The sequence below is a fragment of the Callospermophilus lateralis genome, chromosome 6 (genome assembly GCF_048772815.1).
Source record: "Callospermophilus lateralis isolate mCalLat2 chromosome 6, mCalLat2.hap1, whole genome shotgun sequence".
In the NCBI taxonomy this organism is placed as follows: domain Eukaryota; kingdom Metazoa; phylum Chordata; class Mammalia; order Rodentia; family Sciuridae; genus Callospermophilus; species Callospermophilus lateralis.
This window is the reverse complement of record NC_135310.1, coordinates 155952191-155965652: the sequence shown is the minus strand read 5'-3', so window position 1 is coordinate 155965652 and position 13462 is coordinate 155952191. Positions and strand designations below refer to the sequence as shown.

General features: G+C 44.0%; 1 protein-coding gene across 4 annotated transcripts in view; it reads right to left on the bottom strand.

Annotated features, from left to right (window-relative positions):
• Cdkal1 (CDKAL1 threonylcarbamoyladenosine tRNA methylthiotransferase) overlaps positions 1 to 13462 on the bottom strand; it is a 560072-nt gene that overhangs the window by 390848 nt on the left and 155762 nt on the right. For all 4 annotated transcript variants that reach the window (XM_076857924.1, XM_076857925.1, XM_076857926.1 and 1 more), the window contains one exon: positions 11928 to 12024. In XM_076857924.1, the coding sequence (XP_076714039.1) occupies positions 11928 to 12024 (97 nt within the window). The remainder of the gene's footprint in view (positions 1 to 11927; positions 12025 to 13462) is intronic.

Below are 13462 nucleotides of genomic sequence, written 5' to 3'. Positions count from 1 at the left end.
GGGGTGGGGATGTGGCTCAGTGGTCGAGTGCCCCCAGGAGTTCCATTACCAGTACTCCCCCACTAAAAAAAAGCAAACAACATCCCCCTCCTCTAATTCCACTCCACAGATAAAATCACTTTATGATGAGGCACCAGGTATTTTTCTCATGCTGAACATTTATATAAAAAGTTTTTTCCTGGGCTGAGGCTGCAGCTCAGCAGCAGAGCACTCGCCTGCATGCGTGAGGCACGAAGTTCGATCCTCAACACCACATAAGAAATAAATAAAATAAAGGTATTCTGTCCATCTACAACTACAAATGTTTTCTTAAGTTTTTTTTTTCCCCCTGAATCTCTCTGTAGTGCTTTTCTGGAAACGGGGGGGGGGGGGGGGGGGGAGACAGGCTTTGCCCCTTGACTTTTCTCTACTTTTTTCTTTGTGCATTCTCACTGCATGGATGTTCAAAATGTATTCATCCACAACCCTACTGATGAAAGAATGTCATCACTCTACAATAATGCTAGGAAGAACTTAACTGAGAAGAACCTGTTCAAAAAATTTACTATAAATACAATATCAAGTCTCCTAAAATCTCCTTTCACCCTCAGTGTCCTACAGGAAAACAGGGAAAGACAAGCATGCATAAACCCTGCCCTGCCAGAGGCAAAGTGACAGAGAGGAGCCAGCAGTGTCGAAGGCTGCTCAGGTGGTAAGTACACACAGCCTAAAATGAACGTGTGTTTAGGGGTCGACAAACTTAGAGGAAGAAGTCAGCTCTGTGTAACAAATCATGAACAAAATGGAGACACTCAAAGCTGTGGGCAGAAAGGGAAGGAGGGAGACTCCAGGTAGCTGAGGAAAAGGAGACTCGATGTGTTTTTGTTTGGATCAGTGCATTTCTTTCTTTTCTCCCTTTTTGTTTTTCTAGTTTATATGCTAACAGAAGAACAGGAATAGAGAAGGAAGAGTTGACTACAGGAGAAAAAAATGATGGTGTAAGGGCCCTGGAGAATGGGGGCAGGGTGCAAGGCTTCCTGTGAAAGCAGAGGTCAGAGGACAGCAGGGGAGCGATGCCCATGCTCCCGTGGGGTGAGGAGAGGGCCAAGCAAGCTCTCGTCTGCCGGCCTCAGTCTGTCTCAATGGAGTAAGAAATTCATGTGCTAAGAGTGAGAAAACATGAGGAAATAAGAACAGAGGGAATGTCCACAATCGCCTGTTATAAGAGCAGGAGCCAGTGGGACTAGGCACTCGTAAAAATCGTCAGGACTAAGAAGCAAATTTCTAGCAGTGAGTTCACTACAGCTGACTCACTCTCAAAGCCTAGCGGCTTCAGTATAGGAGGCAAATAGGCCAATTCAAACTTGAAGATTCCATCACTCACTCATCATTTATTGGTATCTGATGTGGGCCACAGATCCAAAGGGCTAGAGAAGCAGCATTAAGAGGTTATGGAAAAGACTAGAGGGGAATGGAAGGTAAAAGCTGACTGAGCATTTTGGATAACATGAAGTTTGGAACATAGGTGAAGAAGTACAACCAAAACGAAGAAATGAAGTGGGTAGGGCTGGGGCGAGAGGGGAAGAAGGAGAGAGAAAAAGAAAGTCACGCAGAGGGTACAATCCAGAGTATGGATACAGGCATCTGGTCTTTTTGAGTAATTCCAAGTTCCAAGATCTGGTCACAGAAATAGGTTGCTGAAACACAGTGGAGCTCAGGAATAACGAACGGTGAGGTTGGAGTTTGGTGAGACATCAAATAAGGGACGACACTGACACTGCCCAGGGTGACAGAGAGCTGGGCAGGACGGGAAAGAGTTGTCCAAATTTTCCACTGAATGTAGATGAACAACCAAGACATCAACTGATAATATTAGTTGAAGAATAAGAGTGAAAAGAGCAAAATATGAAATAACTCGGTTGCGGGCCAGAACAAGAGTGCTCTCCCATGCACTTGGAGATACAGAAGTTCAAGGGAGCACTGCACCCTGCCTTGGACCACCTCAACTAAGAGGCCATACTGCCAAGGAAGAAAACATGTGGAGGAGCAGTCTGCTACAAGTACGGTGAGTTAAAACAATAAGACTCTTGGAAGAAAACAGACATAAATCCACGTCAACCTTGGATTAAACAATGATCTCTCAAATATAACAACAAAGCATGAGTAATGAAAGAAAAAAAAATAGATAAACCAGACATCACCAAGAGCCAAACCTCTTGGTCAATCCAAGGACACCATTAAGAGAGAGTAAAAAGACACACAGAAAATGCAAGAAAACTTTTACAGATCATGAATCTGATAAGGGATATTTATAATTATGAGAAGTCCCACAACTGAAGAATAACAGACAAACCAATTAAAAATGGGCAAAGGAGCTGAATAGACCCTTCTCCAAGGAGATATACAAATGGCCAATAAAGAGATGCTCAGCACCATTAAGCCAACCAGAGGATGCGAATCACGACAACAAGCAGGAGACTGGGATTTTGTGCGCATACAATTTAGAAAAATGAAATTTAGAAAAATGAAAATATTTTGGAAATGGACGGTGGTGAAGGTTGCAAAACAGGATGATCATACTTCATGCCCCTGACCTGTGCACTTAAAAATGGCTAAAATAGTCATTTTCATCATGCATATTTTACCACAATTTTTAAAAACCACCGAGATGAGCTCTCACTTCACACCCACTGAGATGGTATCATAAAAAACGCTGATAACAGCGATGGTGAGAACGGGAAGCACCACTAATGGAGCTAGACTCAATGCAGCCAGCTTGGACAGATCTGCAGCTCCTCAGAGGGCTGACCAGTTTCCCTATGACCTAGCAATTCCAATCCCAGACATACACCCAAGAGCAATTAAAGTTTCAGCCACATAAAAACTAGTGCACAATGTTCACAGCTCTATTCAGAATGGCCAAAGATGGAAACTCAAGTACCCTTCAGCTGATAGGTGGGTAAACAAAACGTGGCATATCTACACAATTAAGTATCAAGTCATAAAAGGGAATGAAGCATTGATACAGCATTACACTAAATGAACAGGGCAGACAAAAAAAAGGTGACATGATTCCATTTATTCGAAATGTCCACAAAGGGAATGACAAGAGGGTAGTGACTGCCTGGGGAGAAACGAGGTGCTGAAGAGTGCTGGGTTCCTTTATGCAGTGATGACCACAACCATGAGCCTACCTAAAGCCATGCTACCCATATAACTGGAGGCACTGTACAGTGTGTGGATTGTAGCTCAATAAAGTGATGTGGCCAAAGAAAAAGCAGAAGGTGGTCGCCTGTTCTAGTGTCAACATCATTAAGTCAAAGGAAATTTTCTAGATTAAAGAACTAAGAGACCTGAAAACTAATTGCTACTGTGGAAACCTGGATGTGCTCCCCACCCCTTTTCGTATAAAGGACATTACGGAGACAAGTGACAATAACCATAATGAAATAAAAGTCTGTATACCAGCTTACTGTGTTCTACCAATGTTAACTTCGTGATCTTGGTGATGACCTGCCTTTTTGAAACACACAGGTACTCAGCAAAGGCACCACTTGCAGCTTACTCAAGAGGATCAGGAAAAAAACACATGCATATGAAAACAGAACAAATTTGTTAAAACAGTAATATTGGGGAATTCTGGGTAGAGGGCATATCGGAAATCTTTGCTTACTTTTCCAAGTTTTCTGTAAGTATATTATATCAAAATTAAAAGTTTCACTGTGTATGTTTACATATGCATAGAGGAAATGAGGGCAGTTCTCCTTTTAACCTGCTGGTTGCACAGAATATGCTTCAATTAATATAGCTGAAAATATATTCTGATTTTTAAAAAGCACTCGATAGCATTTGTCTTAAAGGTGAAAGATTCTGTATTACCCACACATGATAATTACTGGCTGTTATGAGAAACTCTAGGGCTTAAGAGTCCACAAAACTTAAACAGGTACAAAGTTGGGCGGGGGCACCTAGTTCAGCAGTAGAGCACTTGCTTAGCATGCTCTAGACCCTTGTTGCATGCCCAGCGCTGGAAAAAACAAAAACAAAAAACAAGTAAGTACTTGATAAAAAGCAGCAGAACAGTTGAAGCTCACTAGACGATTTCAAGAACAACGTACTATGTCCATTTGCATTTCCAGTGAAGTGGGCAATGGAAGAAACGGTGAGGGAAGAAAAAGGAGAAATGACAAGAGAGTGAGAGAGAAGCAGGAGGGGCGGGAGTGGAAGGAGAGCTCAGGAGGTGGATGGGGTGGGAGGCAGGAGAGGGGGAAAAGCCAATGTGAGCAGGAGCACAACCCCAAATTCACATACGCTGACAAAGAATAGACCGAATTCATTCTCGGAGAAAAGGAAAGCTGTTCTTAATTAATACTATAAATTGTAGCCCTGAATACACAAGAGCTTATTCTCTGGCATATAATTCAAATAAAATAAATAAAACAGTATCTTGTGTCCTTCAGGCACTTAGTTATAAATACACAGAAAAAAAGCAGGCAGTGTGTTCCATTACAGACTCCATATGTTCTCAACAATGAGGAAAGGAGTTAATAAACAACTCATAAATAACGCTCATGAGTCATTCTGCCGAGGAACTTTAAAAAGAAGTTCATAAAAATATTTTATCCCACTATTATCAACTACTCCAAATTTATAACTGATCATGTATTGAAGAAACAAGGCTAAACAACGGCGCCTAAAGCCAGGAGAGGGCTGCCCCAAACCTCCTCACTGCTGGGAGCAGAGCGGTCCCTGGTGTCCTCTGCAGTGGTGGACACATCCCCAGGCTGGGCTGTTCCCAGTGGTCACTGGCCACACGTGGGTGGCACAGACCTGAGGCAGGCTGCTCTGAGGAGCTGAAATTCTACCAACAGAAATCTGGATTGAATCGTCGCCTGTGGCTAGGTAGCTCATGGCAGCACTTGCTCTGGCCACCCAGAAAACCAGTGCACTCTGGAACACAACTCTGCCAACTATGCTAGAAAAGAAGTCCAATCACGTGAGGCCATCAGAGAATAAGCCAATGCCCTTCTCTTGTCCAAAATCTGAGATTCTACTCTAGCATCCATGAAGTATCTCCCCACACACCGAAAACATAGGGGCTGGATAAGTGAATGACTGTAAGAACACAGTGACAGCCGTGCTTCTTCAACAGCGGCTTGGCTTCAGGGTCCCTGCTGATACCTCACAAGCACTGTCACCATGGGTCCTCACATGCACTAGTGAAGACACTGCTATTTTCAAGGCCGGAGGGACTAAGGTACAAGGATATCCAGCTAAATTTCTGCCCCCGAGTCTCAGATCTTGGGTCCAGAATGGCAGACAGGTGGCCTGCTTTTGAACTTCCTTTGCCCTAGGAACACGGAGGCCAACCCAAATAATGGGAGGATGCTATCCAAGTGGCCCCAGACCTTCCAGGTACCCCAACGACACTCATCCCCCTAAACTCTCCCCACAAACTCTCACATTATAAATGCAATCACCTGAGAAGCTAACCCTGCCCCGCACACTGTTAGAGAAACTGGGGACATCATGGTGAAAAACGGAGTCCTCATTCCAGACCTTACATTCTAACTGGGGAGGCAGATGCAGATAACTGAAAATTGTGCTTTCCTATCCTGACAGACACTATAAAGAAGAACGACATGGGAATGATAAGGGGTAGGCGGGACGGCTCTGCAGTAGTGTTGCAGGTGACATCGGAACAGGCAGCATTAATCCTAAACCACACAGCACAGGCATCAGTGAGAGCTGGGGGGGGGGGGGGGGGGACAAGGGCCCAGAGAGAAATGATGAGGGATTACGAGGTTAGAAGGCCAGCACACGAGGGACACAGAGGTAGGAGATGAGGCCAGATACCCAGGGGAGATGATGATGTGATACATCGTAAATCACAGTCTGGATTCAAGTCTGCTTGCAAAAGAAAGCCACTGGGAGTTAGCAGAGCAATGTGAAGATTGCTCAGACCGGTTTACTGAGAACCTGCAGGGACTGCTGCTTAGCCGCAATGTATGACTCACTTCATACTTGCATGAATCTGGCTGGGGCTTTACAGTCTCTTGATGTTATCCCAGGACATCTCAAATTATTATAGAAGTAAGGGGCTAAAACATCATAGACACACAAATGCACACAAAAGAAATTTCTCAGCTCTCTTAATCTTAGATCAATTTTTTAAAAAATCTGTCATTTTCATTCTAATTGAGAAATATCAGACCAGAACTTCAAAACCACCCAGAAATTCAGGTCTCTTTAAAGGAATAAACTGGTCCAGATTCATTCTTTCAGATGTGAGCTCTAGCGCTCACAGCACTACTGGTTGAGACACTGACCTTTCCCCTTTGGGTCTTCTTGGTGCTCTTGGTGAAAGTCATCTCTTGTTGAAAACAAAAGACAAATAGAAGCATACATGCAAACCTACTTCTGGACTCTCTTCTGTTTCACTGGTCTGTGCGTCTCCTTGTGCCAGCACCACACTGTTTTCATCACTGTCACTTTGTACAATATTTGAAACCAGAAAGTGTGATCCCACAACTTTGTTTTTCTTTGCCAGGATTGTCCTAGCAACTTGGGATCTTCCGTGGTTCCATGTAAGTTTTAGAATTGTTTTTACGATTGTGTGAAAAACTGCCATTGGCATTTTGATAGGAATTGCATCAAATCTATGTATTACACACACATAAAAATCTACTCAAAAGAGGTTGAAGGCTTAAACACCAGACCTGAAACCATAAAACTTCCAGGAGAATAAATGGGGAGAAGCGTCATGATGCTGACCTTGGCTAAGACTTTTGAGGTATCACACCTAAGATTCCATTAACGAAAGCAAAGATAAGCAAAGGGGGCTACATCCAGCTCCAAAGCTCCTGTGGCTTGCAAACAATCCACAACACGAAAAGGCTGCTGAGTGGGCTGGGAAATCGAGAACATTGGGACTTGTGAAGACAACTTGTGTACAACTCAGCAGCAGAAAACCAAAGGGCCCAATTAAAACGTGGGCAAGAGTCAGAATAACAATCTTCTAAGGAAAGAACACAGATGGCCAACAAGTCCATGTAAGGTACCCAGGGTCACCAATCTCCAGGCAAATGCAAAGCCAAGCCACTGTGAGATGCCAGGGCACACTTGTTAGGATGGTCATCAGCGAGACAGGAACTAAGGCATGCTGGAGGGGTGGGTGGGAGGGAAGGGAGCCGCACACCACCAAGGGCAGTGCAGGCTGCGGCAGCCCCGTGGGAGAGCTGGGGAGGCTCCTCTAAGACTAAGGAGGGATGCGCCACAGGACCCTGCAAGCCTGCCTATGAATACACAGTCAAGGAAGGGAAATCAGCACCTGGGAGAGACGCCCGTCTCTCTGATCACTCCATCATCACTCATGACAACCATCCTGAAAAAAAGAAAAAATAGGTGCCCTGTGGCAGACGAATGGAAAAAGAAATTGTAGTAAACATAAATGATGGAGTACTATTCAGTCTATAAAAAGGAACACCACCAATGGCCAAGGCATGGATGAACCTACAGGACCCTCTGCGGAGGACAATAAGCCAGACACAGAAAAGCAAGTGCTGCATGATCTCAGTCGTAGGTAGAAGCTAAACACGAAAAACGGCCAAACACACAGCAACAGGGCACAGCCCCAGGGTTACCAGAGGTGGGAAGGAAATTTGGAGAAGTAAGTCAAAGAGTGAAAACTTAGTCACATACAATGATTAAGACCAGAGACCCAGTGGGCCTCCCAAGAACTGTGGTTAGTGACGTCATATTACAATGAACTTGCTAAGAGGGAGGCGAGGTGCTCCTCTGCATGCACACTCCATGGCAATCACAGCAGAGGAGGGACAGCAATCTGCTTGGCTACCCTAACTCCTCTCGATTTACATGTACCAGATGCACGTTTCACATTATAAATGAGTCTGGTAAAAGGGGAAGAAATAACGTCCATCTTTGTTAAGAATTATACATGTAAAAAAGTCTTCCCCATCAATTATATATTCAATTTTTTCACTTTTACCATAATGGGGATTTGAACCTGTAACAACATCAGGCAGGTCAAAGTTTGATATTCACTTCTCTAGAGAAAATGTTTTATTTCTAAAAATTTTGCTCTAAGATGTTAGGAAAGTCCCTACCTTAAATGGTATCAGAAGAGAACAGAATTTTCCAATCTGTTAAAGTTGAGGAAGTCCATGGCAGTCACTGAACAGCAGCAGCAATACACAACACTACGTCCCAGGCTCCAAGCAGAGCGACAGTTAAGTACCTTGTGTGAGGTCACTCGGTTAGGAGGTGGTACAGCAGGGTGACACCCACATGCAGTCCAGCCCCCAAATTCATGCTCTTAACCACAATGTGAGTGACATTTTAAAATGGGCTCTGAGTTTGCGTGTCCTTCAGGTATGGTGCTGACACCCACCTCCCTCTTTTTCCCCAATAACTAGAGGGTCAAAATCTGGAATATGACAGAAAAACTATTAGAAGACGATGCAGAGATGAACAGAAATAGTTTCCCAAGCTCTGCCCTGGCACCCACACCATTGTTACTGTGCCAGGCCGACCTGGCTCTGCTCGCCCTTGGCAGCATGGCACATGGCAGAGACAGGTTGCATTTCAGCCTGTTTCACACGCTGACTGCCTCACACACATGATTTGCAGAATCCAAGGGTCCACACTGAACCAGTTAGTTACTGCACAGTCTGCACCTTCAGGATTCCAGCAGCCAGCCTGAAAGGATGTCGGAACCACTGCAAGTCGACCCAGAACGGTCCCCGAGACAGCAGACACCTGTGCTCTGCACACTTCCACACTCTCCCCGACAAGGCCCTCTGCCTGCAGGGCACACAGCTGGCGCGTCTGGAAGTTCTGTCATTAACAAACGCCATCTCTATTAACGCGGATACTGCGATGATACCTGAGAATTAGCCCCACTCCAGGAAGAACTAACTGCTCCTGACCAGTCGACATTTCCAGCAATTCCATGTGTTCTAGGGATCATCCCACTGAAGTCTCTAGGAGGCTGGAGCAGTTCTGGACTCAAACCAGCCATTGTGTCTCAGAACCAGAATGCAAGCTCTTTGAGGACAGGGAACTTTGGTCGTTTCATATTAGCTGCACGGCCAGCATCTAGAAGGTTCCAACACCAGGTCTGCATGCAGTAAGACCATCTGGTCACCTGGGGAACAGGTGCCGTGGTGGGTGTGCCCTGACACAGGAAAGTCTCAGTGGAAGTTTGTAGAAGCACAGAATCCAATTAAAGCTGTTTCTCCTTCCACCTGTTAACACCTTCCATCACAGGAGCTGTATGAAGAAGTCTCATCCTTTACTCGGCCTGCAAGTCAACTGTGCAATACAACCCCGAGCATCCTGCTAAAAACAGCTCCTCATGCCACTGAAAGTAAACTTTTTAATACTTAAGAACTACTTTTCCAGGCCGGGTTTGTACCTCAGTGGTAGAGCACTAGCCTAGCACATCTGAAGAGCTGGGTTCAATTCTCAGCACCATATAAACAATAAATAAAATAAAGGCATTGTGTCCATCTACAACTAAAAAATATATATTTTAAAAAAAGAACTACTCTTTCTTAGCACAAAATAATGTGATTCATTTCTTCATTTTATTGTGACTTACTATAATTCAGAAAGTTTTAATTTTGCAGCATTTCTAAGAATTCTAATCAGAAACAGTCCTCTACAGGCATCCAATTAAAGATAGTTTTGGTTTCCTAACCTAAATTTTTTTTAATTCAGTCCTGTGTATCCAATCTTCATATATAAAGTCAATGAAGACAAATAAGATGTCATACAGTTTTCACAATAAAAAAGTTCTATGAAAGGGTACTGACAGAGTAACACTTTGATAATACTTCATGCTGGTGAGTATAAAATCAAATTACTACATGAAATGTTAATGATATATAATTGTGGAAACATTTTACAATATGCTAAGTGAAAATAAAAAGCACACTGTGGGAATTAATGTATTTTGTGTATTTCCTAAATATCAGGAAATGTTTATATTGAACAATAAAGAAACAAGTGATGGCAAGCCCTTCAATAGACCATCAATTTGCAGGACTTCAATAGTTAAAAAGCTCATGTAAAAAACAGAACATACACATACAAAACAATTTGAGGTTGCAAAGTAAACAATGCAAAGGTTAAAATGTTCACAGGGATAAACAGTCATAATAATTTTGTATAGAAACATGTCTTTACACTCACTTTTCAAAACATGTGTTCTTCAGTTATTTCTCCCATCATAAAGGAGCCAAATAAAATAAATCCAAGGAATGCTAATGGCAATGAAATGGGAATATGAGACAGAAAAAAGGGGTGCTATTGAACAAGACAAGCAATGTCAGGGAGACGGCTGTGTCTCAGCACTGCAAACTGCATCCCACAAACAGCACCAGGCACCCTACCTTATGCTAGGGATTCTATTCTCTTCTTTCTCTTTCGGTGCTGAGGTGCAAATCCAGGACCTCGAGCAAGGCTCCACCACTGAGCTACACTCCCAGCACCCCCACACGGTGTTAGAATTCCCCTGCACCCAAACACACAGGAAGCTCTTCCTTGCACACAACAGAGTTCAGAAACACCATCATAAGGTACACAGAGAAGAGGCTTTTTCTATTCCCCAGAAAGTCTGCTTTTCCAGCCATGTAATTCCTTGGGATGAAACCCAAGATGAACTACAAGCATGTACACATTCCATCCTAAGAAAGAACTCTGACTAGTTTCCCATTTCCCCACCGCAGCAGGGTTCTATTTGCAGAGTTAGTGCAACATGAAGAGACAACTAAGGAGGCCCATTTTCATTTCATTCTTTAAACCAGAAGAATCACAATGTAAATAGACAAATGGTGAAAACAAACTAGAGTCACCAAACATTCAGGCTGTTTGTTTAAAGGGAGAAGGTTTGTTCAAAGATTATTAAATTTGCTAGGGGGACAAGGGCTTCACAGCAGAAAACAAGCCTATTACAACACGAGACCTGTCAGGAGGGTGTCAGAAGAGGAATCCCCATTAGCAAGCTCAATGCCAGCTGCCCATGTGAACCTTTCTAGGTACATGCGGTATTTTAATATATTTCAAAACATTAATAAAGCCTGTGTTAAAAAGGATTGTTGGTCAGCTTACAGAGCACTGCCTACTAGAATGCTTGGAATGAAGTGCCACCATTTGTAAACCAACGCTGACCAACTGACCACTACACATGGCTTTCTGTGAACAGAGAAGGCTCCAAAGGAGAAGGGAGAGAGCAGGGCAGGCTGCAGGCTCCACAGAGCCACTGCCATCAGGGACAGCAAGCTGGCAGCAGGATAGTGCAAGGCTGAGGTGGCAGCCAGGGAGCACAGCATGCGCCCACTGTGCCAGCACTGTGGGGACGGCTGGGAAAGAGGGGAGGAAAACAAGGAGGACTGAAAAGTGGTCCTCATGAGGATAGTAATTCCCACAGAGATTTGGACTTAAAAAAAAGATCACATGTAAACCTAAAAGCATGACTCTAAACATAAAATTCTTAACTGCATGCTGTGAGGGTAACTGACAGGTAACTGCACGCACAGCAGGGGGGCCCAGGGGCAGGGTGGCACGCAGAGGGCAGGACATGTCGTGCTGGAGCCGAGACGTGGGGAGGGGCATTCCAGAAAGGCACCTAGCACTAGGGGTGACAGGTAAGTTCAGAAGATGGGAAAATGAAAAGGATATGGAGAAAGATGGCAAGGGACAGAGACCAGGTCACTCAGGGACACAAACCCATGGCCGTGTTTTATACTGTGCTACTCTTTCTTAATGAGAAAACCCAGAAAGTTCCTGTGGCAAAATGAAAAAAGTTAGACGTGACCAAGCTTCAAAGGCAATAAAGGAAATAGGTCTAGGATAACAGGAAATGGAATGTGGCTCTGATCTGCTCACAGCAGAAGAGTGGCTTCTGCCACAAAGCGCCAGCTCACCCCGATGATGCTCAGTCCCTTGAGGTAGTCCTGGCGAGGCTGCGCCTGGGGCACACACCCGGCAAGCACGACTTTCTTGTTCTCCTCTTGAGCTTTTCTGAAAGGTGAGGGAAGAACAGTGTGAATTCTTTTGCTCACAAATACATCCTTGAAACCGCTCTTAGTAGGGCAGGTCCCCAAGAATAACAGGCTGTCCATGAACATTACTTGTAGCAGAAGGATCGTCTTACGACTGCTGAGGAAAATAACAGACTTCTGCACTGTCTACCACACCACTATGGAATGAGAGCAGACCCTCTGGGAGTGGCCTGCATCATTATCCTCTCATTACCAAACAAGGATCACACAGCATTCACAGGGATTTGAACCATCCTTGAAAACCACATTTTCCAGGTACACATGATGACCCTTCTAACTAGGTACCTATTTTAAATATTAATAAAATGGGCCTAAAACTGTACATCATCTTTCCTAGTTCTTAGATTAATATCAAAGTAAATTACATCTCAAAAGATTCAAACAGGAGAGCAGAATAACTAGAAGGTGTAGCATCCCCTCTCCTGGACATTCCCACTTCTTTCCGACACCCTCCTCCCATTTCTGCTCCCTAGAAAACCTACAGTTATTGACTGCTTAGGCTTTCTGCCAGCCTGCCACCCACGTCCACACCAGCATCCACCATAACCAGATTCCTGTGGGATACAGACACACAAACACGTATACATACACACGTATCCACACTCAACACTGATACACGCGCACACTTGACTATTTCAGAATGGATTTCTGTGATACACAAACCTGGATGTGAAATCCACAATCTGTCACAGATTTCCCTACAACAAACTCTAAGCAGAATGTCGCCCGCAGGGGTACATGTCTGGCTGTTGAATATTCCTTCACTGCACAGGGAGCTGGAGTGGACAGAGCTCCTTGGTGCACACTGCACCCAGCTCTGGGGCTAGAGACAGCAAGGAACCCAGCAGAACTTTTATCTTTTCCTAGAAACTATTCATATCCTTTACACACTTTGAAATTAAACTTCCAGATCTTCAGTTCTTCTGTGGGGATGAGAGCTTTGGGGTGTTCTGGTGCCCTTGTTTACCTTAATTTCTGTGTTTTCTGCACTAATCTGGGTCTCCTGGTGCCCCAGCACACTCTAGGTTCCTGAAACCCAAGACAAAGCTGAGGGTGTCTAAGCCCAGTTTCTCGACATGAGACTTTATTGTGAAATGGCCAATCACAACACTTCGCACACTGTGTCAACCTTTTCGGGAGCACACCTTTAAAACTGCAAGTCAACCAAAACTGGGACTAACGGACTAGCTCTTTGTGATAAGAGAACCACCAAAATCTGGGAAGTACAAGAGAAAAATTCAATAAAGAGAGAGCAAAGTCCTACTTTAAGAGCACCTGTGAATATTTCATTTCAGTAACTTCTTAGAGCACTTTGATATAATTTTCGCATTTAGAATTCTGAGAAATCTTGTTAATAAATGTTTTTAAATATTCGACTTTGGTAGATTGCACAAATC